Genomic DNA, 26763 nt, shown 5'->3' with positions numbered 1-26763 from the left:
AGAATGAGAATCACCTGCTTGAAATCTAATTATTTCTAACAACTTCTAAAATGTGGCAATAATATTGCCTGGGCCATTTTAGTATTTCTGTGTGGAATAAGCCAAGATTTAGTAATTTTTCAGCTTTTTTTGTTTTGTTCCACTGCAAACCAAAGAAATATATATGTGGATACCAAAATATTTTTAAATTTCAACAATTTTCTGGAAGAAATGGTGCATTATTTGAAAAAGGTGCAAGTGTGCCAATCGTTTTGGCCACGACTGTGTATACACACACATATACATATACATATACATATACATATATAGCCATGGTTATGCACTACTGTGTTGAAAGTTTTGTAACAATCGCTAAAGCGATTGCAGAAAAAACAAATTTAAAGGCAAGTAAAGGTGAAAAGTGAGGATGGAAGAAAAACAAGTGAGGGCCTCGGCTGATGTTCTACCACATAGTCAAGAATGGTCGTTGATGTCTATTACTATTGATTTTACTAGGGCATGCCCGTACTATATATAAGCGAGGACGTGCCCGTACGTGGGTGCCCGTTCCTTGCCAAAAAAAAAAAAAAAAAAAAATTTGTGTAGGGGTGTGTGTGTGTAAACATCCCAGGGCGTGCCCGTACGTGGGTGCAAAAAAACATGCGTGCAAACAACAACAAAAAAAAAAAAAAACTTTGAAACCACGTGGCAGTAACGACCACAGAACCCCCCCCCCTCTATTTACATGAATGGTTTGGTCCATTCGCAACGACCACAGAACCCCCCCCTCTATTTACATGCAATGGTTTGGTCCAAAGCGAACGGCTTGCAGTGTTTGGTAAAGAAATCGCCATAGCTCGGTAAGTACTTGTCCGATTAATATGAAACCTTGAAAAGGCACATCCTCGGGTCCCCAGCAATATACCTGGCAAGTTTAAAGTATATCGGACCCGTGGTTGTCGAGAAACAGCGGTCACAGACAAACATACACACATACACACATACACACATACAAACACACATACACACAGAGATTAATGGAATTATAGATAGATAAAGAACTCAGAAATTGGTGGGATTGACGTTTTACATAAAAACACCAACAACCACCAGGTTCAGTAATGGAATTGCGTACATTTCTCCCCTTTTCATTTGTTCCTTCTCGATAGATCTGCAAAGAGTCGTGAAGACAATTCGAAGATCACAGCCATCTTTGTGGATAAAATGCCTGGGTGAAATCACAGAATGTTGTGAAATAGCACCATCGATATTCGCTCTCCTTTAAAGCATGTCTGGTGGGTGCACGCAACAAAAATGGTGAGTGCACGCAACACGATGATGACAATGTGTGCAGATTCAGAAAACTGAAAAAAAAAAAAAAAAAAAAAAAAAAAAAAGAGATGAGAGGCATTCGACTTGTGCCGAACAATGAGGATCGACCTCAAGTTATCCCAAGAATGTGACGCCAAAAGTTAATCCAGTGTCATTGTTGAAAATCACAATTATGTACAAGAAACTACACAGCTTCAGAAAGACCAATTGGCCGAACAGAGCTGCATAACTTGGTCATTTCACCATGAACAAACCCAATGTGCCACGATCGGTGTCTAACAAACACATGTCAAGGTGGACAGATTGCAAGGGACAAATGGCAGATTGACTGACCCACGTCTCGAAGCACAACGAGGAACTCCGACTCGGGCAAGCCGTGAGCGTTCTCCGGCTCGTCCAGTATGGTATAAAGGCTTCCACCACTGCAAAGTTCCATCACTATCACCTTGAGGTTGCTGCTGTTCTGTTGGAGGTACAAGCAATCAGGCAATCTCCGGTCAAACTTGGCATTGACAGATGCGCACGATTTTATAAATGCCTTTGCTTCTAAGCTGTAACATAAAGACTGTGGTGTGATCATCATGTTACGCCAGTTACCACAACCTTCAACAAATGCAAAGATCAACAGCAGATAGTAGCTAAGCCTCCATTTACAAAGGAATAGAGTTGGCTGTCTGTCTGTTGCATTGCTTACAATAGGCCTGTTACCCATATTGTATCCATTACACGAGTAAATCATAAATCACCACACTTTAAAAATAAATAAATAAAACGGGGGGGTGAGGGAACAGGGGGGTGGGGGCGTATTACAATCAGCTCAGTCCGTCTCTCTGTCCGTCCGTCCGTCATGCAATCTCTTCCGAAGTTATAGTTACGACCACCACATGGCACAAAGGTGCAAGAGTAGTATCATTTTGGCCCCGCCCCCTGTGGCAGGGTCAAAAGCTCAAGTGCCAAAAAAGAAAAAAATTACGGGCACATTTTAAAATGAAACTTTGTATATGCACTCGACATTGGGGGATGAATGAAATATGTAAGGCTTTTTTGGATTTGACCCCCAGTTTTTCCCAAGGGTGTGGAACTTAGGATCACATGGGTCAAAATAGGGGAAAAAAAATTTACTCAAAGTTTGATATTGGTTCATTCCTGGTGGCACATTTTGCCATCTTCCAACTGCTTTTGGTGGGAATCATGGGGATTTGCGATGGTGCGCCATCAACTGCGCTCTAGTTTAACTTGTCCTGCCAATGCTGACCTTCACAAAGACGAGTATTCCAAAGTTGTGGCTAGACTACTGCTCTCAAAAAGGCCTTCTATTCAAAACAGCACTAACCTCATCTTCCACAGCAAAGAGCTTGACAATATTCTTGTGGTTCAGTTTCTGCAGGACTTCAAATTCTCGGGTTTGCACATCACGAGGACGAACGTAGCTTGCTCGGTTGAACACTTTCACAGCATGGAGATCCCCGGTTTTCTTCACACCGCATGAAAAGCACGTCACACAGTGGTTGAGGTAAATATCACCGTAATCAAGCAAATAAATGAGTAAACAAAAGGAACAGGCCTCCTAAGGAAGGTACCAGGCCAATAATATGACACGGGTACTACATATCAGGGGAATGTCCCGGGTTGTTCCCTTCCGAGAACAGCTCAATGCTGTGGTCCTAATTTATGCGGACACTCGGCTCCGCTCATTTGTCCTGCACGAAATAAATGTGCAGGCTCCACCACAATCATTTGATCAACAATCGACTCGTAAATAAAAACATTGATAAGAAACAACTTATATGTACTTAAGTAGAAGATATATTGCTACATGGAAAGGGAGGGGCGGGGGATCCATAGATAGAATGTGGGAGGAACAGTCTGGACTGTGTTGGAGCAGAGTAGCATTGGTCTTGTATTTGGGATCTTTCAGAGCGAAGCCGAACATAATATGTACATTGAGAGGGCAGCAACTGTAAACAACAGAGTAGAATAGGGTTTGGGTGTATTCTTTCAAAAACCTCCTGTACAGAGGCCAGGTGAAGGACTTGTGAAACAAAGGCATCAAGGAAGCATTTCGAGCATTTAGTTTAAAAGGACATCATCATGTGCCGTTTGCCTATCTCGAGGAAAATCCTGGACTTCCCATCCTACTCCCTCCACCTCTACCCCAACACCACAACACCACAACAACACCACCACCACCACCCCCCTGGGCTGTATCCTTGCAGGCGGGTTCAGACATTGGCCTATCATGGTTGCTAGGGGTCATCATGCAACCACGAAAACAACTCGTACAACCAAAGCAAACAATCAATCAAAACAACCACTAAAACAACTCATACAACCAAAGCAAACAATCAATCAAAACAACCACTAAAACAACTCGTACAAACAAAGCAGACAATCAAAAGAACCACTAAAACAACTCATATAACCAAAACAAACAATCAAAACAACCACTAAAACAACTCGTACAAACAAAGCAGACAATCAAAAGAACCACTAAAACAACTCGTATAACCAAAGCAAACAATCAAAACAACCACTAAAACAACTCATAACCAAAGCACACAATCAAAACAACCACTAAAACAACTCATATAACCAAAGCAGACAATCACAACAACCACTAAAACAACTCATATAACCAAAGCAAACGATCAAAACAACAACTAAAACAACTCGCATAACCAAAGCAAACAATCAAAACAACCACTAAAACAACTCATATAACCAAAGCAGACAATCACAACAACCACTAAAACAACTCATATAACCAAAGCAGACAATCACAACAACCACTAAAACAACTCATATAACCAAAGCAAATGATCAAAACAACCACTAAAACAACTCGCATAACCAAAGCAGACAATCACAACAACCACTAAAACAACTCATATAACCAAAGCAGACAATCAAAACAACCACTAAAATAACATAACCAAAGCAAACAATCAAAACAACCACTAAAACAACTCATATAACCAAAGCAAACAATCATAACCACTAAAACAACTCATATAACCAAAGCATACAATCAAAACAACCAATAAAACAACTCATATAACCAAAGCAGACAATCAAAACAACCACTAAAACAACTAATATAACCAAAGCAGACAATCAAAACAACCACTAAAACAACTCGCATAACCAAAGCAAACAATCAAAACAACCACTAAAACTCATATAACCAAAGCAGACAATCAAAACAACCACTAACAACTCATATAACCAAAGCAGACAATCAAAACAACCACTAAAACAAATCATATAACCAAAGCAAACAATCAAAACAACCACTAAAACAACTCATATAACCAAAGCAGACAATCATAACCACTAAAACAACTCATATAACCAAAGCAGACAATAAAAACAACCACTAAAACAACTCATAACCAAAGCACACAATCAAAACAACCACTAAAACAACTCATATAACCAAAGCAGACAATCAAAACAACCACTAAAACAACTCATATAACCAAAGCAGACAATCACAACAACCACTAAAACAACTCATATAACCAAAGCAGACAATCACAACAACCACTAAAACTCATATAACCAAAGCAAATGATCAAAACAACCACTAAAACAACTCGCATAACCAAAGCAGACAATCACAACAACCACTAAAACAACTAATATAACCAAAGCAAACAATCAAAACAACCACTAAAACAACTCATATAACCAAAGCAAACAATCATAACCACTAAAACAACTCATATAACCAAAGCATACAATCAAAACAACCACTAAAACAACTCATATAACCAAAGACAATCAAAACAACCACTAAAACAACTAATATCACCAAAGCAGACAATCAAAACAACCACTAAAACAACTCATATAACCAAAGCACACAATCAAAACAACCACTAAAACAACTCATATAACCAAAGCAGACAATCAAAACAACCACTAAAACAACTCATATAACCAAAGCAGACAATCACAACAACCACTAAAACAACTCATATAACCAAAGCAAACGATCAAAACAACAACTAAAACAACTCGCATAACCAAAGCAAACAATCAAAACAACCACTAAAACAACTCATATAACCAAAGCAGACAATCACAACAACCACTAAAACAACTCATCTATCTATAATTCCAGTAATCTCTGTGTGTCTGTGTGTCTGTGTGTCTGTGTGTCTGTGTGTCTGTGTGTCTGTGTGTCTGTGTGTCTGTGTGTTTGTCTGTGACCGCTGTTTCTCGACAACCACGGGTCCGATATACTTGAAACTTGCCAGGTATATTGCTGGGGACCCGAGGATGTGCCTTTTCAAGGTTTGAAATTAATCGGACAAGTACCTACCGAGCTATGTCCAAAAAACGCTTCAACCAATCAGAGAGCAGCGAGCTATCACGTGTGCCGAACCGTTAATGCAATGCAAGCGTTAATGCGTTAATGCAAGGCTTTTCTTTTTTTCCCTCTTCTCTTTCTACTTTTCCTTGCGATTAAATTGCAAACAGCCAAAATACGTTGGCGCTAATTGAATAATTGGCCATTAACACTAAAATAATCGTAACTGCGATATGCCAACTTCCGGACAGTGCAGCCTTCCCTGTTGTTGTTGTTTGCAGCAGCTGTTTGCAGCAAGGCAAGGCTTTTCTTTTTTTCCCTCTTCTCTTTCTACTTTGCCTTGCGATTAAATTGCAAACAGCCAAAATACGTTGGCGCTAATTGAATAATTGGGCATTATGTTTTACAACTAATAAAAACGAATTTGCGATTCATTCGCTTTCCTGCGCGTTTGTGTACGCGATGGCGATTTCTTTACCAAACTCCGGAAGCCGTTCGCTTTGGACCGAACCATTGCATGTAAATAGAGGGGGGGGATTGTCACCACTCGCAAGCCGTTCGCTTTGGACCAAACCATTTCATGTAAATAGGGGGGGGGATATAATTTTAGATATATATATAGTACGGGCATGCCCTAGTATAACCAAAGCAGACAATCACAACAACCACTAAAACAACTCATATAACCAAAGCAAATGATCAAAACAACCACTAAAACAACTCGCATAACCAAAGCAGACAATCACAACAACCACTAAAACAACTCATATAACCAAAGCAGACAATCACAACAACCATTAAAACAACTCATATAACCAAAGCAGACAATCACAACAACCACTAAAACAACTCATATAACCAAAGCAAATGATCAAAACAACCACGAAAACAACTCGCATAACCAAAGCAAACAATCAAAACAACCACTAAAACTCATATAACCAAAGCAGACAATCAAAACAACCACTAAAACAACTCATATAACCAAAGCAGACAATCAAAACAACCACTAAAACAACTCATATAACCAAAGCAGACAATCACAACAACCACTAAAACAACTCGTATAACCAAAGCAAACGATCAAAACAACTCGCATAACCAAAGCAATCAAAACAACCACTAAAACTCATATAACCAAAGCAGACAATCAAAACAACCACTAAAACAACTCATATAACCAAAGCAGACAATCATAACAACCACGAAAACAACTCATATAACCAAAGCAGACAATCATAACATCCACTAAAACAACTCATATAACCAATGCAAACGATCAAAACAACTCGCATAACCAAAGCAAACAATCAAAACAACCACTAAAACTCATATAACCAAAGCAGACAATCACAACCACTAAAACAACTCGTATAACCAAAGCAAACAATCAAAACAACCACTAAAACTCATATAACCAAAGCAGACAATCAAAACAACCACTAACACAACTCATATAACCAAAGCAGACAATCAAAACAACCACTAAAACAAATCATATAACCAAAGCAAGCAATCAAAACAACCACTAAAACAACTCATATAACCAAAGCAGACAATCAAAACAACCACTAAAATAACATAACCAAAGCAAACAATCAAAACAACCACTAAAACAACTCATATAACCAAAGCAAACAATCATAACCACTAAAACAACTCATATAACCAAAGCATAAAATCAAAACAACCACTAAAACAACTCATATAACCAAAGCAAACAATCAAAACAACCACTAAAACAACTCATATAACCAAAGCACACAATCAAAACAACCACTAAAACAACTCATACAACCAAAGCACACAATCAAAACAACCACTAAAACAACTCATATAACCAAAGCAAACAATCAAAACAACCACTAAAACAACTCATATAACCAAAGCAAACAATCAAAAACAACCACTAAAACAACTCATATAATCAAAGCAGACAATCAAAGCAACCACTAAAACAACGAATATAACCAAAGCAGACAATCAAAACAACCACTAAAACAACGAATATAACCAAAGCACACGATCAAAACAACCACTAAAACAACTCATATAACCAAAGCAATCAAAACAACCACTAAAACAACTCATATAGCCAAAGCAAACAATCAAAACAACCACTAAAACAACTCATATAACCAAAGCAGACAATCAAAACAACCACTAAAACAACTCATATAACCAAAGCAGACAATCAAAGCAACCACTAAAACAACTCATACAACCAAAGCAGACAATCAAAACAACCACTAAAACAACTCATACAACCAAAGCAGACAATCAAAACAACCACTAAAACAACGAATATAACCAAAGCAGACAATCAAAACAACCACTAAAACAACGAATATAACCAAAGCAGACAATCAAAACAACCACTAAAACAACTCATATAACCAAAGCAATCAAAACAACCACTAAAACAACTCATATAGCCAAAGCAAACAATCAAAACAACCACTAAAACAACGAATATAACCAAAGCAAAGAATCAAAACAACCACTAACATAACTCATATAACCAAAGCAAAGAATCAAATCAACCACTAAAACAACGAATATAACCAAAGCAGACAATCAAAACAACCACTAAAACAACTCATATAACCAAAGCAATCAAAACAACCACTAAAACAACTCATATCGCCAAAGCAAACAATCAAAACAACCACTAAAACAACGAATATAACCAAAGCAGACAACCAAAACAACCACGAAAACAACTCATATAGCCAAAGCAAACAATCAAAACAACCACTAAAACAACGAATATAACCAAAGCAGACAATCAAAACAACCACTAAAATAACTCATATAGCCAAAGCAAACAATCAAAACAACCACTAAAACAACTCATAACCAAAGCAGACAATCAAAACAACCACTAAAACAACTCATATAACCAAAGCAGACAATCAAAACAACCACTAAAACAACTCATATAACCAAAGCAAACAATCAAAACAACCACTAAAACAACTCATATAACCAAAGCAAACAAAACAACCACTAAAACAACTCATATAACCAAGGAAATCAAAACAACCACTAAAACAACTCATATAACCAAAGCAGATAATCAAAACAACCACTAAAACAACTCATATAACCAAAGCAATCAAAACAACCACTAAAACAACTCATATAACCAAAGCAATCAAAACAACCACTAAAACAACTCATATAACCAAAGCAATCAAAACAACCACTAAAACAACTCATATAACCAAAGCAGACAATCAAAACAACCACTAAAACAACTCATATAACCAAAGCAATCACAACAACCACTAAAACAACTCATATAACCAAATCAGCCAATCAATACCACTAAAACAACTCATACAACCAAAGCAGACAATCAAAACAACCACTAAAACAACTCATATAACCAAACCAGACAATCAAAGCAACCACTAAAACAATTCATACAACCAAAGCAAACAATCACAACAACCACTAAAACAACTCATATAATCAAAGCAGACAATCAAAACAACTCATACAACCAAAGCAGACAATCAAAACAACCACTAAAACAACTCATATAATCAAAGCAGACAATCAAAGCAACCACTAAAACAACTCATACAACCAAAGCAAACAATCAAAACAACCACTAAAACAACTCATACAACGAAAGCAGACAATCAAAGCAACCACTAAAACAACTCATACAACCAAAGCAGACAATCAAAACAACCACTAAAACAACTCGTACAACCAAAGCAGACAATCAAAACAACCACTAAAACAACTCATACAACCAAAGCAGACAATCAAAACAACCACTAAAACAACTCATATAATCAAAGCAGACAATCAAAACAACCACTAAAACAACTCATACAACCAAAGCAGACAATCAAAACAACCACTAAAACAACTCATACAACCAAAGCAGACAATCAAAACAACCACTAAAACAACTCATATAGCCAAAGCAAACAAAACAACCACTAAAACAACTCATATAACCAAAGCAGACAATCAAAACAACCACGAAAACAACTCATATAACCAAAGCAGACAATCAAAACAACCACTAAAACAACTCATATAACCAAAGCAATCAAAACAACCACTAAAACAACTCATATAACCAAAGCAGACAATCACAACAACCACTAAAACAACTCATATAACCAAAGCAGACAATCACAACAACCACTAAAACAACTCATACAACCAAAGCAGACAATCAAAACAACCACTAAAACAACTCGTACAACCAAAGCAGACAATCAAAGCAACCACTAAAACAACTCATACAACCAAAGCAGACAATCAAAACAACCACTAAAACAACTCGTACAACCAAAGCAGACAATCAAAACAACCACTAAAACAACTCGCATAACCAAAGCAGACAATCACAACAACCACTAAAACTAATATAACCAAAGCAGACAATCAAAACAACCACTAAAACAACTCATATAACCAAAGCACACAATCAAAACAACCACTAAAACAACTCATATAACCAAAGCAGACAATCAAAACAACCACTAAAATAACATAACCAAAGCAAACAATCAAAACAACCACTAAAACAACTCATATAACCAAAGCAAACAATCATAACCACGAAAACAACTCATATAACCAAAGCACACAATCAAAACAACCACTAAAACAACTCATATAACCAAAGCAGACAATCAAAACAACCACTAAAACAACTCATATAACCAAAGCAATCAAAACAACCACTAAAACAACTCATATCGCCAAAGCAAACAATCAAAACAACCACTAAAACAACGAATATAACCAAAGCAGACAACCAAAACAACCACGAAAACAACTCATATAGCCAAAGCAAACAATCAAAACAACCACTAAAACAACGAATATAACCAAAGCAGACAATCAAAACAACCACTAAAATAACTCATATAGCCAAAGCAAACAATCAAAACAACCACTAAAACAACTCATAACCAAAGCAGACAATCAAAACAACCACTAAAACAACTCATATAACCAAAGCAGACAATCAAAACAACCACTAAAACAACTCATATAACCAAAGCAAACAATCAAAACAACCACTAAAACAACTCATATAACCAAAGCAAACAAAACAACCACTAAAACAACTCATATAACCAAGGAAATCAAAACAACCACTAAAACAACTCATATAACCAAAGCAGATAATCAAAACAACCACTAAAACAACTCATATAACCAAAGCAATCAAAACAACCACTAAAACAACTCATATAACCAAAGCAATCAAAACAACCACTAAAACAACTCATATAACCAAAGCAATCAAAACAACCACTAAAACAACTCATATAACCAAAGCAGACAATCAAAACAACCACTAAAACAACTCATATAACCAAAGCAATCACAACAACCACTAAAACAACTCATATAACCAAATCAGCCAATCAATACCACTAAAACAACTCATACAACCAAAGCAGACAATCAAAACAACCACTAAAACAACTCATATAACCAAACCAGACAATCAAAGCAACCACTAAAACAATTCATACAACCAAAGCAAACAATCACAACAACCACTAAAACAACTCATATAATCAAAGCAGACAATCAAAACAACTCATACAACCAAAGCAGACACTCAAAACAACCACTAAAACAACTCATATAATCAAAGCAGACAATCAAAGCAACCACTAAAACAACTCATACAACCAAAGCAAACAATCAAAACAACCACTAAAACAACTCATACAACGAAAGCAGACAATCAAAGCAACCACTAAAACAACTCATACAACCAAAGCAGACAATCAAAACAACCACTAAAACAACTCGTACAACCAAAGCAGACAATCAAAACAACCACTAAAACAACTCATACAACCAAAGCAGACAATCAAAACAACCACTAAAACAACTCATATAATCAAAGCAGACAATCAAAACAACCACTAAAACAACTCATACAACCAAAGCAGACAATCAAAACAACCACTAAAACAACTCATACAACCAAAGCAGACAATCAAAACAACCACTAAAACAACTCATATAGCCAAAGCAAACAAAACAACCACTAAAACAACTCATATAACCAAAGCAGACAATCAAAACAACCACGAAAACAACTCATATAACCAAAGCAGACAATCAAAACAACCACTAAAACAACTCATATAACCAAAGCAATCAAAACAACCACTAAAACAACTCATATAACCAAAGCAGACAATCACAACAACCACTAAAACAACTCATATAACCAAAGCAGACAATCACAACAACCACTAAAACTCATATAACCAAAGCAAATGATCAAAACAACCACTAAAACAACTCGCATAACCAAAGCAGACAATCACAACCACTAAAACTAATATAACCAAAGCAGACAATCAAAACAACCACTAAAACAACTCATATAACCAAAGCACACAATCAAAACAACCACTAAAACAACTCATATAACCAAAGCAGACAATCAAAACAACCACTAAAATAACATAACCAAAGCAAACAATCAAAACAACCACTAAAACAACTCATATAACCAAAGCAAACAATCATAACCACGAAAACAACTCATATAACCAAAGCATACAATCAAAACAACCACTAAAACAACTCATATAACCAAAGACAAATCAAAACAACCACTAAAACAACTCATATAACCAAAGCAGACAATCACAACAACCACTAAAACAACTCATATAACCAAAGCAAACGATCAAAACAACAACTAAAACAACTCGTATAACCAAAGCAGACAATCACAACAACCACTAAAACAACTCATATAACCAAAGCAAATGATCAAAACAACCACTAAAACAACTCGCATAACCAAAGCAGACAATCACAACAACCACTAAAACAACTCATATAACCAAAGCAGACAATCACAACAACCACTAAAACAACTCATATAACCAAAGCAGACAATCACAACAACCACTAAAACAACTCATATCACCAAAGCAGACAATCACAACAACCACTAAAACAACTCATATAACCAAAGCAGACAATCACAACAACCACTAAAACAACTCATATCACCAAAGCAAATGATCAAAACAACCACTAAAACAACTCGCATAACCAAAGCAAACAATCAAAACAACCACTAAAACTCATCTATCTATAATTCCAGTAATCTCTGTGTGTTTGTTTGTTTGTACGTTTGTACGTTTGTCTGTGACCGCTGTTTCTCGACAACCACGGGTCCGATATACTTTTAACTTGCCAGGTATATTGCTGGGGACCCGAGGATGTGCCTTTTCAAGGTTTCATATTAATCGGACAATTACTTACCGAGCTATGTCCAAAAAACGATTCAACCAATCAGAGAGCAGCGAGCTATCGCGTGTGCCGAACGTGGCGGACACACTCTGCCTCGGATGGCACATTTGAGAGCGTATTCATTTATTTCACGTTTGCAAACTATGTTGGCGCTATGTTGGCGTTAAACTATGTTTTAAAACTAATAAAAACCCCGGGGGGATTGTCACTGTACTCGCAAGCCGTTCGCCGTTCGCTTTGGCGTTGCGAATGAACCAAAACATTTCATGCACCAAACCATTTCATGTAAAGCGTTCGCCGTTCGCTTTCGCGTTGCGAATGGACCAAAACATTTCATGGACCAAACCATTTCATGTAAATAGAGGGGGGGATATAATTTTAGATATAGATATAGTACGGGCATGCCCTAGTATAACCAAAGCAGACAATCAAAACAACCACTAAAACAACTCATATAACCAAAGCAGACAATCACAACAACCACTAAAACAACTCGTATAACCAAAGCAAACGATCAAAACAACTCGCATAACCAAAGCAATCAAAACCACTAAAACTCATATAACCAAAGCAGACAATCAAAACAACCACTAATACAACTCATATAACCAAAGCAGACAATCACAACAACCACTAAAACAACTCATATAACCAAAGCAAACGATCAAAACAACCACTAAAACAACTCGCATAACCAAAGCAAACAATCAAAACAACCACTAAAACTCATATAACCAAAGCAGACAATCACAACCACTAAAACAACTCGTATAACCAAAGCAAACAATCAAAACAACCACTAAAACTCATATAACCAAAGCAGACAATCAAAACAACCACTAACACAACTCATATAACCAAAGCAGACAATCAAAACAACCACTAAAACAAATCATATAACCAAAGCAAACAATCAAAACGACCACTAAAACAACTCATATAACCAAAGCAGACAATCAAAACAACCACTAAAATAACATAACCAAAGCAAACAATCAAAACAACCACTAAAACAACTCATATAACCAAAGCAAACAATCATAACCACGAAAACAACTCATATAACCAAAGCACACAATCAAAACAACCACTAAAACAACTCATATAACCAAAGCAGACAATCAAAACAACCACTAAAACAACTCATATAACCAAAGCAATCAAAACAACCACTAAAACAACTCATATCGCCAAAGCAAACAATCAAAACAACCACTAAAACAACGAATATAACCAAAGCAGACAACCAAAACAACCACGAAAACAACTCATATAGCCAAAGCAAACAATCAAAACAACCACTAAAACAACGAATATAACCAAAGCAGACAATCAAAACAACCACTAAAATAACTCATATAGCCAAAGCAAACAATCAAAACAACCACTAAAACAACTCATAACCAAAGCAGACAATCAAAACAACCACTAAAACAACTCATATAACCAAAGCAGACAATCAAAACAACCACTAAAACAACTCATATAACCAAAGCAAACAATCAAAACAACCACTAAAACAACTCATATAACCAAAGCAAACAAAACAACCACTAAAACAACTCATATAACCAAGGAAATCAAAACAACCACTAAAACAACTCATATAACCAAAGCAGATAATCAAAACAACCACTAAAACAACTCATATAACCAAAGCAATCAAAACAACCACTAAAACAACTCATATAACCAAAGCAATCAAAACAACCACTAAAACAACTCATATAACCAAAGCAATCAAAACAACCACTAAAACAACTCATATAACCAAAGCAGACAATCAAAACAACCACTAAAACAACTCATATAACCAAAGCAATCACAACAACCACTAAAACAACTCATATAACCAAATCAGCCAATCAATACCACTAAAACAACTCATACAACCAAAGCAGACAATCAAAACAACCACTAAAACAACTCATATAACCAAACCAGACAATCAAAGCAACCACTAAAACAATTCATACAACCAAAGCAAACAATCACAACAACCACTAAAACAACTCATATAATCAAAGCAGACAATCAAAACAACTCATACAACCAAAGCAGACACTCAAAACAACCACTAAAACAACTCATATAATCAAAGCAGACAATCAAAGCAACCACTAAAACAACTCATACAACCAAAGCAAACAATCAAAACAACCACTAAAACAACTCATACAACGAAAGCAGACAATCAAAGCAACCACTAAAACAACTCATACAACCAAAGCAGACAATCAAAACAACCACTAAAACAACTCGTACAACCAAAGCAGACAATCAAAACAACCACTAAAACAACTCATACAACCAAAGCAGACAATCAAAACAACCACTAAAACAACTCATATAATCAAAGCAGACAATCAAAACAACCACTAAAACAACTCATACAACCAAAGCAGACAATCAAAACAACCACTAAAACAACTCATACAACCAAAGCAGACAATCAAAACAACCACTAAAACAACTCATATAGCCAAAGCAAACAAAACAACCACTAAAACAACTCATATAACCAAAGCAGACAATCAAAACAACCACGAAAACAACTCATATAACCAAAGCAGACAATCAAAACAACCACTAAAACAACTCATATAACCAAAGCAATCAAAACAACCACTAAAACAACTCATATAACCAAAGCAGACAATCACAACAACCACTAAAACAACTCATATAACCAAAGCAGACAATCACAACAACCACTAAAACTCATATAACCAAAGCAAATGATCAAAACAACCACTAAAACAACTCGCATAACCAAAGCAGACAATCACAACAACCACTAAAACTAATATAACCAAAGCAGACAATCAAAACAACCACTAAAACAACTCATATAACCAAAGCACACAATCAAAACAACCACTAAAACAACTCATATAACCAAAGCAGACAATCAAAACAACCACTAAAATAACATAACCAAAGCAAACAATCAAAACAACCACTAAAACAACTCATATAACCAAAGCAAACAATCATAACCACGAAAACAACTCATATAACCAAAGCATACAATCAAAACAACCACTAAAACAACTCATATAACCAAAGACAAATCAAAACAACCACTAAAACAACTCATATAACCAAAGCAGACAATCACAACAACCACTAAAACAACTCATATAACCAAAGCAAACGATCAAAACAACAACTAAAACAACTCGTATAACCAAAGCAGACAATCACAACAACCACTAAAACAACTCATATAACCAAAGCAAATGATCAAAACAACCACTAAAACAACTCGCATAACCAAAGCAGACAATCACAACAACCACTAAAACAACTCATATAACCAAAGCAGACAATCACAACAACCACTAAAACAACTCATATAACCAAAGCAGACAATCACAACAACCACTAAAACAACTCATATCACCAAAGCAGACAATCACAACAACCACTAAAACAACTCATATAACCAAAGCAGACAATCACAACAACCACTAAAACAACTCATATCACCAAAGCAAATGATCAAAACAACCACTAAAACAACTCGCATAACCAAAGCAAACAATCAAAACAACCACTAAAACTCATCTATCTATAATTCCAGTAATCTCTGTGTGTTTGTTTGTTTGTACGTTTGTACGTTTGTCTGTGACCGCTGTTTCTCGACAACCACGGGTCCGATATACTTTTAACTTGCCAGGTATATTGCTGGGGACCCGAGGATGTGCCTTTTCAAGGTTTCATATTAATCGGACAATTACTTACCGAGCTATGTCCAAAAAACGATTCAACCAATCAGAGAGCAGCGAGCTATCGCGTGTGCCGAACGTGGCGGACACACTCTGCCTCGGATGGCACATTTGAGAGCGTATTCATTTATTTCACGTTTGCAAACTATGTTGGCGCTATGTTGGCGTTAAACTATGTTTTAAAACTAATAAAAACCCCGGGGGGATTGTCACTGTACTCGCAAGCCGTTCGCCGTTCGCTTTGGCGTTGCGAATGAACCAAAACATTTCATGCACCAAACCATTTCATGTAAAGCGTTCGCCGTTCGCTTTCGCGTTGCGAATGGACCAAAACATTTCATGGACCAAACCATTTCATGTAAATAGAGGGGGGGATATAATTTTAGATATAGATATAGTACGGGCATGCCCTAGTATAACCAAAGCAGACAATCAAAACAACCACTAAAACAACTCATATAACCAAAGCAGACAATCACAACAACCACTAAAACAACTCGTATAACCAAAGCAAACGATCAAAACAACTCGCATAACCAAAGCAATCAAAACCACTAAAACTCATATAACCAAAGCAGACAATCAAAACAACCACTAATACAACTCATATAACCAAAGCAGACAATCACAACAACCACTAAAACAACTCATATAACCAAAGCAAACGATCAAAACAACCACTAAAACAACTCGCATAACCAAAGCAAACAATCAAAACAACCACTAAAACTCATATAACCAAAGCAGACAATCACAACCACTAAAACAACTCGTATAACCAAAGCAAACAATCAAAACAACCACTAAAACTCATATAACCAAAGCAGACAATCAAAACAACCACTAACACAACTCATATAACCAAAGCAGACAATCAAAACAACCACTAAAACAAATCATATAACCAAAGCAAACAATCAAAACGACCACTAAAACAACTCATATAACCAAAGCAGACAATCAAAACAACCACTAAAATAACATAACCAAAGCAAACAATCAAAACAACCACTAAAACAACTCATATAACCAAAGCAAACAATCATAACCACTAAAACAATTCATCTATCTATAATTCCAGTAATCTCTGTCTGTACGTTTGTACGTTTGTCTGTCTGTGACCGCTGTTTCTCGACAACCACGGGTCCGATATACTTTTAACTTGCCAGGTATATTGCTGGGGACCCGAGGATGTGCCTTTTCAAGGTTTCATATTAATCGGACAATTACTTACCGAGCTATGTCCAAAAAACGATTCAACCAATCAGAGAGCAGCGAACGATCGCGTGTGCCGGCGTTGCGAATGGACCAAACCATTCCATGTAAATAGAGGGGGGGGGGGGGGGTTCTGTGGTCGTTGCGAATGGACGAAACCATTTCATGTAAATAGAGGGGGGGGGATTGTCACTGTACTCGCAAGCCGTTCGCCGTTCGCTTTGGCGTTGCGAATGGACCAAACCATTTCATGTAAATAGAGGGGGGGGATATAATTTTAGATAGATATATAGTACGGGCATGCCCTAGTCTATCTATAATTCCAGTAATCTCTGTCTGTACGTTTGTACGTCTGTTTGTCTGTGACCGCTGTTTCTCGACAACCACGGGTCCGATATACTTTTAACTTGCCAGGTATATTGCTGGGGACCCGAGGATGTGCCTTTTCAAGGTTTCATATTAATCGGACAATTACTTACCGAGCTATGTCCAAAAAACGATTCAACCAATCAGAGAGCAGCGAACTATCGCGTGTGCCGAACTACCGGTCCGGATTGGACCGGATCGACAACTACCGGTCCGATATACTTGAAACTTGCCAGGTATATTGCTGGGGACCCGAGGATGTGCCTTTTCAAGGTTTGAAATTAATCGGACAAGTACTTACCGAGCTATGGCGATTTAGCCGTTCGCCGTTCGCTTTGGCGTTGCGAATGGACCAAACCATTCCATGTAAATAGAGGGGGGGGGGGGGGGGGTTCTGTGGTCGTTGCGAATGGACGAAACCATTTCATGTAAATAGAGGGGGGGGATTGTCACTGTACTCGCAAGCCGTTCGCCGTTCGCTTTGGCGTTGCGAATGGACCAAACCATTTCATGTAAATAGAGGGGGGGGATATAATTTTAGATAGATATATAGTACGGGCATATATATAGTACGGGCATGCCCTAGTCTATCTATAATTCCAGTAATCTCTGTGTGTCTGTGTGTGTGTCTGTGTGTTTGTCTGTGACCGCTGTTTCTCGACAACCACGGGTCCGATATACTTGAAACTTGCCAGGTATATTGCTGGGGACCCGAGGATGTGCCTTTTCAAGGTTTCATATTAATCGGACAAGTAGTTACCAAGCTATGGCGATTTCTTTACCAAACTCCGCAAGCCGTTCGCTTTGGACCAAACCATTGCATGTAAATAGAGGGGGGGGGGGGGGGGTTGTCACCGTACTCGCAAGCCGTTCGCTTTGGACCAAACCATTTCATGTAAATAGAGGGGGGGGATTGTCACCGTACTCGCAAGCCGTTCGCTTTGGACCAAACCATTTCATGTAAATAGAGGGGGGGGATTGTCACCGTACTCGCAGGCCGTTCGCTTTGGACCAAACCATTTCATGTAAATAGAGGGGGGGGATATAATTTTAGATATATATATAGTACGGGCATGCCCTCGTATAACCAAAGCATACAATCAAAACAACCACTAAAACAACTCATATAACCAAAGCAGACAATCAAAACAACCACTAAAACAACTCATATAACCAAAGCAAACAATCAAAACAACCACTAAAACAACTCATATAACCAAAGCAAACAATCAAAACAACCACTAAAACAACTCATATAACCAAAGCACACAATCAAAACAACCACTAAAACAACTCATACAACCAAAGCACACAATCAAAACAACCACTAAAACAACTCATATAACCAAAGCAAACAATCAAAACAACCACTAAAACAACTCATATAACCAAAGCAAACAATCAAAACAACCACTAAAACAACTCATATAATCAAAGCAGACAATCAAAGCAACCACTAAAACAACGAATATAACCAAAGCAGACAATCAAAACAACCACTAAAAACGAATATAACCAAAGCACACGATCAAAACAACCACTAAAACAACTCATATAACCAAAGCAGACAATCAAAACAACCACTAAAACAACTCATATAACCAAAGCAGACAATCAAAGCAACCACTAAAACAACTCATACAACCAAAGCAAACAATCACAACAACCACTAAAACAACTCATACAACCAAAGCAGACAATCAAAACAACCACTAAAATAACTCATATAATCAAAGCAGACAATCAAAGCAACCACTAAAACAACGAATATAACCAAAGCAGACAATCAAAACAACCACTAAAAACGAATATAACCAAAGCACACGATCAAAACAACCACTAAAACAACTCATATAACCAAAGCAGACAATCAAAGCAACCACCAAAACAACTCATACAACCAAAGCAAACAATCACAACAACCACTAAAACAACTCATACAACCAAAGCAGACAATCAAAACAACCACTAAAATAACTCATATAATCAAAGCAGACAATCAAAGCAACCACTAAAACAACTCATATAACCAAAGCAGACAATCATAACAACCACTAAAACAACTCATATAACCAAAGCAAACAATCACAACAACCACTAAAACAACTCATACAACCAAAGCAGACAATCAAAACAACCACTAAAATAACTCATATAATCAAAGCAGACAATCAAAGCAACCACTAAAACAACTCATACAACCAAAGCAGACAATCAAAACCACTAAAACAACTTATATAACCAAAGCACACAATCAAAACAACCACTAAAACAACTCATACAACCAAAGCAGACAATCAAAACAACCACTAAAACAACTCATACAACCAAAGCAGACAATCAAAACAACCACTAAAACAACTCATACAACTAAAGCAGACAATCAAAACAACCACTAAAACAACTCATACAACCAAAGCAGACAATCAAAACAACCACTAAAACAACTCATACAACCAAAGCAGACAATCAAAGCAACCACTAAAACAACTCATATAACCAAAGCAGACAATCAAAACAACCACTAAAACAACTCATACAACCAAAGCAGACAATCAAAGCAACCACTAAAACAACTCATACAACCAAAGCAAACAATCACAACAACCACTAAAACAACTCATATAATCAAAGCAGACAATCAAAACAACCACTAAAACAACTCATATAACCAAAGCAGACAATCAAAACAACCACTAAAACAACTCATATAACCAAAGCAGACAATCAAAACAACCACTAAAACAACTCATACAACCAAAGCAGACAATCAAAACAACCACTAAAACAACGAATATAACCAAAGCAGACAATCAAAACAACCACTAAAACAACGAATATAACCAAAGCAGACAATCAAAACAACCACTAAAACAACTCATATAACCAAAGCAATCAAAACAACCACTAAAACAACTCATATAGCCAAAGCAAACAATCAAAACAACCACTAAAACAACGAATATAACCAAAGCAAAGAATCAAAACAACCACTAACATAACTCATATAACCAAAGCAAAGAATCAAATCAACCACTAAAACAACGAATATAACCAAAGCAGACAATCAAAACAACCACTAAAACAACTCATATAACCAAAGCAATCAAAACAACCACTAAAACAACTCATATCGCCAAAGCAAACGATCAAAACAACCACTAAAACAACGAATATAACCAAAGCAGACAACCAAAACAACCACTAAAACAACTCATATAGCCAAAGCAAACAATCAAAACAACCACTAAAACAACGAATATAACCAAAGCAGACAATCAAAACAACCACTAAAATAACTCATATAGCCAAAGCAAACAATCAAAACAACCACTAAAACAACTCATAACCAAAGCAGACAATCAAAACAACCACTAAAACAACTCATATAACCAAAGCAGACAATCAAAACAACCACTAAAACAACTCATATAACCAAAGCAAACAATCAAAACAACCACTAAAACAACTCATATAACCAAAGCAAACAAAACAACCACTAAAACAACTCATATAACCAAAGCAATCAAAACAACCACTAAAACAACTCATATAACCAAAGCAGACAATCAAAACAACCACTAAAACAACTCATATAACCAAAGCAATCAAAACAACCACTAAAACAACTCATATAACCAAAGCAATCAAAACAACCACTAAAACAACTCATATAACCAAAGCAATCAAAACAACCACTAAAACAACTCATATAACCAAAGCAGACAATCAAAACAACCACTAAAACAACTCATATAACCAAAGCAATCACAACAACCACTAAAACAACTCATATAACCAAATCAGCCAATCAATACCACTAAAACAACTCATACAACCAAAGCAGACAATCAAAACAACCACTAAAACAACTCATACAACCAAAGCAGACAATCAAAACAACCACTAAAACAACTCATATAATCAAAGCAGACAATCAAAACAACCACTAAAACAACTCATACAACCAAAGCAGACAATCAAAACAACCACTAAAACAACTCATATAACCAAAGCAATCAAAACAACCACTAAAACAACTCATATAACCAAAGCAATCAAAACAACCACTAAAACAACTCATATAACCAAAGCAGACAATCAAAACAACCACTAAAACAACTCATATAACCAAAGCAATCAAAACAACCACTAAAACAACTCATATAACCAAAGCAATCAAAACAACCACTAAAACAACTCATATAACCAAAGCAGACAATCACAACAACCACTAAAACCACTCATATAACCAAAGCAAACGATCAAAACAACCACTAAAAGAACATAACCAAAGCAAATAATCAAAACAACCACTAAAACAACTCATATAACCAAAGCAAACAATCAAAACAACCACTAAAACAACTCATATAACCAAAGCAATCAAAACAACCACTAAAACAACTCATATAACCAAAGCAATCAAAACAACCACTAAAACAACTCATATAACCAAAGCAGACAATCAAAACAACCACTAAAACAACTCATATAACCAAAGCAATCACAACAACCACTAAAACAACTCATATAACCAAATCAGCCAATCAATACCACTAAAACAACTCATACAACCAAAGCAGACAATCAAAACAACCACTAAAACAACTCATATAACCAAACCAGACAATCAAAGCAACCACTAAAACAATTCATACAACCAAAGCAAACAATCACAACAACCACTAAAACAACTCATATAATCAAAGCAGACAATCAAAACATCCACTAAAACAACTCATACAACCAAAGCAGACAATCAAAACAACCACTAAAACAACTCATATAATCAAAGCAGACAATCAAAGCAACCACTAAAACAACTCATACAACCAAAGCAAACAATCAAAACAACCACTAAAACAACTCATACAACGAAAGCAGACAATCAAAGCAACCACTAAAACAACTCATACAACCAAAGCAGACAATCAAAACAACCACTAAAACAACTCGTACAACCAAAGCAGACAATCAAAACAACCACTAAAACAACTCATACAACCAAAGCAGACAATCAAAACAACCACTAAAACAACTCATATAATCAAAGCAGACAATCAAAACAACCACTAAAACAACTCATACAACCAAAGCAGACAATCAAAACAACTCATACAACCAAAGCAGACAATCAAAACAACCACTAAAACAACTCATATAGCCAAAGCAAACAATCAAAACAACCACTAAAACAACTCATACAACCAAAGCAATCACAACAACCACTAAAACAACTCATATAACCAAATCAGCCAATCAATACCACTAAAACAACTCATACAACCAAAGCAGACAATCAAAACAACCACTAAAACAACTCATATAACCAAAGCAGACAATCAAAACAACCACTAAAACAACTCATATAACCAAAGCAATCACAACAACCACTAAAACAACTCATATAACCAAATCAGCCAATCAATACCACTAAAACAACTCATACAACCAAAGCAGACAATCAAAGCAACCACTAAAACAACTCATACAACCAAAGCAGACAATCAAAACAACCACTAAAACAACTCATACAACCAAAGCAGACAATCAAAACAACCACTAAAACAACTCATACAACCAAAGCAGACAATCAAAACAACCACTAAAACAACTCATACAACCAAAGCAGACAATCAAAGCAACCACTAAAACAACTCATATAACCAAAGCAGACAATCAAAACAACCACTAAAACAACTCATACAACCAAAGCAGACAATCAAAGCAACCACTAAAACAACTCATACAACCAAAGCAAACAATCACAACAACCACTAAAACAACTCATATAATCAAAGCAGACAATCAAAACAACCACTAAAACAACTCATATAACCAAAGCAGACAATCAAAACAACCACTAAAACAACTCATATAACCAAAGCAGACAATCAAAACAACCACTAAAACAACTCATACAACCAAAGCAGACAATCAAAACAACCACTAAAACAACTCATACAACCAAAGCAGACAATCAAAACAACCACTAAAACAACTCATATAGCCAAAGCAAACAATCAAAACAACCACTAAAACAACTCATACAACCAAAGCAATCACAACAACCACTAAAACAACTCATATAACCAAATCAGCCAATCAATACCACTAAAACAACTCATACAACCAAAGCAGACAATCAAAACAACCACTAAAACAACTCATATAACCAAAGCAGACAATCAAAACAACCACTAAAACAACTCATATAACCAAAGCAATCACAACAACCACTAAAACAACTCATATAACCAAATCAGCCAATCAATACCACTAAAACAACTCATACAACCAAAGCAGACAATCAAAACAACCACTAAAACAACTCATATAACCAAAGCAAACAATCACAACAACCACTAAAACAACTCATACAACCAAAGCAGACAATCAAAACAACCACTAAAACAACTCATATAATCAAAGCAGACAATCAAAGCAACCACTAAAACAACTCATACAACCAAAGCAGACAATCAAAACAACCACTAAAACAACTCATACAACCAAAGCAGACAATCAAAACAACCACTAAAACAACTCATACAACCAAAGCAGACAATCAAAACAACCACTAAAACAACTCATACAACCAAAGCAGACAATCAAAGCAACCACTAAAACAACTCATATAACCAAAGCAGACAATCAAAACAACCACTAAAACAACTCATACAACCAAAGCAGACAATCAAAGCAACCACTAAAACAACTCATACAACCAAAGCAAACAATCACAACAACCACTAAAACAACTCATATAATCAAAGCAGACAATCAAAACAACCACTAAAACAACTCATATAACCAAAGCAGACAATCAAAACAACCACTAAAACAACTCATATAACCAAAGCAGACAATCAAAACAACCACTAAAACAACTCATACAACCAAAGCAGACAATCAAAACAACCACTAAAACAACGAATATAACCAAAGCAGACAATCAAAACAACCACTAAAACAACGAATATAACCAAAGCAGACAATCAAAACAACCACTAAAACAACTCATATAACCAAAGCAATCAAAACAACCACTAAAACAACTCATATAGCCAAAGCAAACAATCAAAACAACCACTAAAACAACGAATATAACCAAAGCAAAGAATCAAAACAACCACTAACATAACTCATATAACCAAAGCAAAGAATCAAATCAACCACTAAAACAACGAATATAACCAAAGCAGACAATCAAAACAACCACTAAAACAACTCATATAGCCAAAGCAATCAAAACAACCACTAAAACAACTCATATAACCAAAGCAATCAAAACAACCACTAAAACAACTGATATAACCAAAGCAATCAAAACAACCACTAAAACAACTCATATAACCAAAGCAATCAAAACAACCACTAAAACAACTCATATAACCAAAGCAATCAAAACAACCACGGAATCATTTTGGATCCTTGTGATGCGAAGGGTCATCGAATGGGTTTCGACTTCCCCAGAACATCCCCGGGATGTGGCTCCAGGACCTCGTGTCGACTCCATTTCACAAGGTCATGCATCATCGCTACTCTGTGCGTGTTCGAGCATCATTGAAGATTATTTGATATCAAGTGGCGGAAATTATTAAACTAAAGATGGAACCAGAGATCGGAAAAGCCTGGGAACTTCAGGTGAAAGAGCTAAGAGTAAGAGTAAGAGAGGAAGCAACGATTGAATATCGAAAGTACACCTGGATCGTTACCTTGTTTCGAGCTCGGTACACACAACCCGTGGCACCTTGACCCAGAATATCTGCTGTGGACCACAGGAAACTCGGAGTACTTTTGATGTTCTGCATGGTGCCGAACCAGGTCGAGGCGCGCACAACGTAAACTAAAATGAACACAATCCGCCAATATTTCCGCTTCCGCTTTCCGCAGATATTTACAAGCGCAATATCGCGATATTTCACTTATCTTCCTCTTCTTCTTCCTCGGCCTAAATCTCGCTCGATTACAATGTTTTTTCCATTGAAGCATCATCTCATCACGGACGTAAATAAAAATGTCAGCATTGCAAATGTACTGTATTTATAATTATTTTCTTTAACTTCTGTGGCCGAACAGCGAACTCGTCTTTCAGCAATCTGGTCTGAGTTCAATGCTCCGACCGACTGTAAACTATCACCATGGTGATGCGCACGCTGGGTGCTGCATCACCGAGTATACCCTGGTGCCGTGTCCGGTGTAAAAACCTTCAACGTCGTCCGATACCGGCCTATGAGTATGAGTGCCGACGGTATTCATAGGCCTTGCCTTCACGGGTTCAGACACAAATAATGATAATTTATTACGAACTACGAATATTACGAATATAATTCCACTGCAGCCGCTTCATATTTTATTGCGGTTTCGGCCAGGGAGGCTGTTGATCCAAGTCTTTCACGAACTGGATACCAGGCTTGTTCGGCTGAAGATTATTATTAATTTTTTCATCAACTTCATGGTGCCGGTGATAACTCACCTACTCTTCTCTCCAATTAACCACATTCTCCTTCCCTAACAGTATAGATCTCTACATTCATGCCTCCC

The 26763-nt window shown here is 36.5% G+C and overlaps 1 protein-coding gene across 1 annotated transcript in view; it reads right to left on the bottom strand.

The window, feature by feature from the left end:
* The window catches only part of TBK1 (TANK binding kinase 1), a 60190-nt gene extending 34073 nt beyond the window's left edge, over window positions 1-26117 (bottom strand). Inside the window, exons 1-3 of the mRNA XM_068135798.2 lie at window positions 25935-26117; window positions 2645-2785; window positions 1645-1774 (exon numbers count right to left, since the gene is read on the bottom strand). Coding sequence (XP_067991899.2) covers window positions 1645-1774; window positions 2645-2785; window positions 25935-26030 — 367 coding nt within the window. The 5' untranslated portion in view covers window positions 26031-26117. The remainder of the gene's footprint in view (window positions 1-1644; window positions 1775-2644; window positions 2786-25934) is intronic.
* Between the last annotated feature and the right edge of the window lie 646 nt (window positions 26118-26763).

Source organism: Myxine glutinosa, chromosome 1, assembly GCF_964187855.1.
Source record: "Myxine glutinosa chromosome 1, kmMyxGlut1.1, whole genome shotgun sequence".
In the NCBI taxonomy this organism is placed as follows: domain Eukaryota; kingdom Metazoa; phylum Chordata; class Myxini; order Myxiniformes; family Myxinidae; genus Myxine; species Myxine glutinosa.
This window is presented reverse-complemented; position numbering and strand designations above follow the sequence as displayed.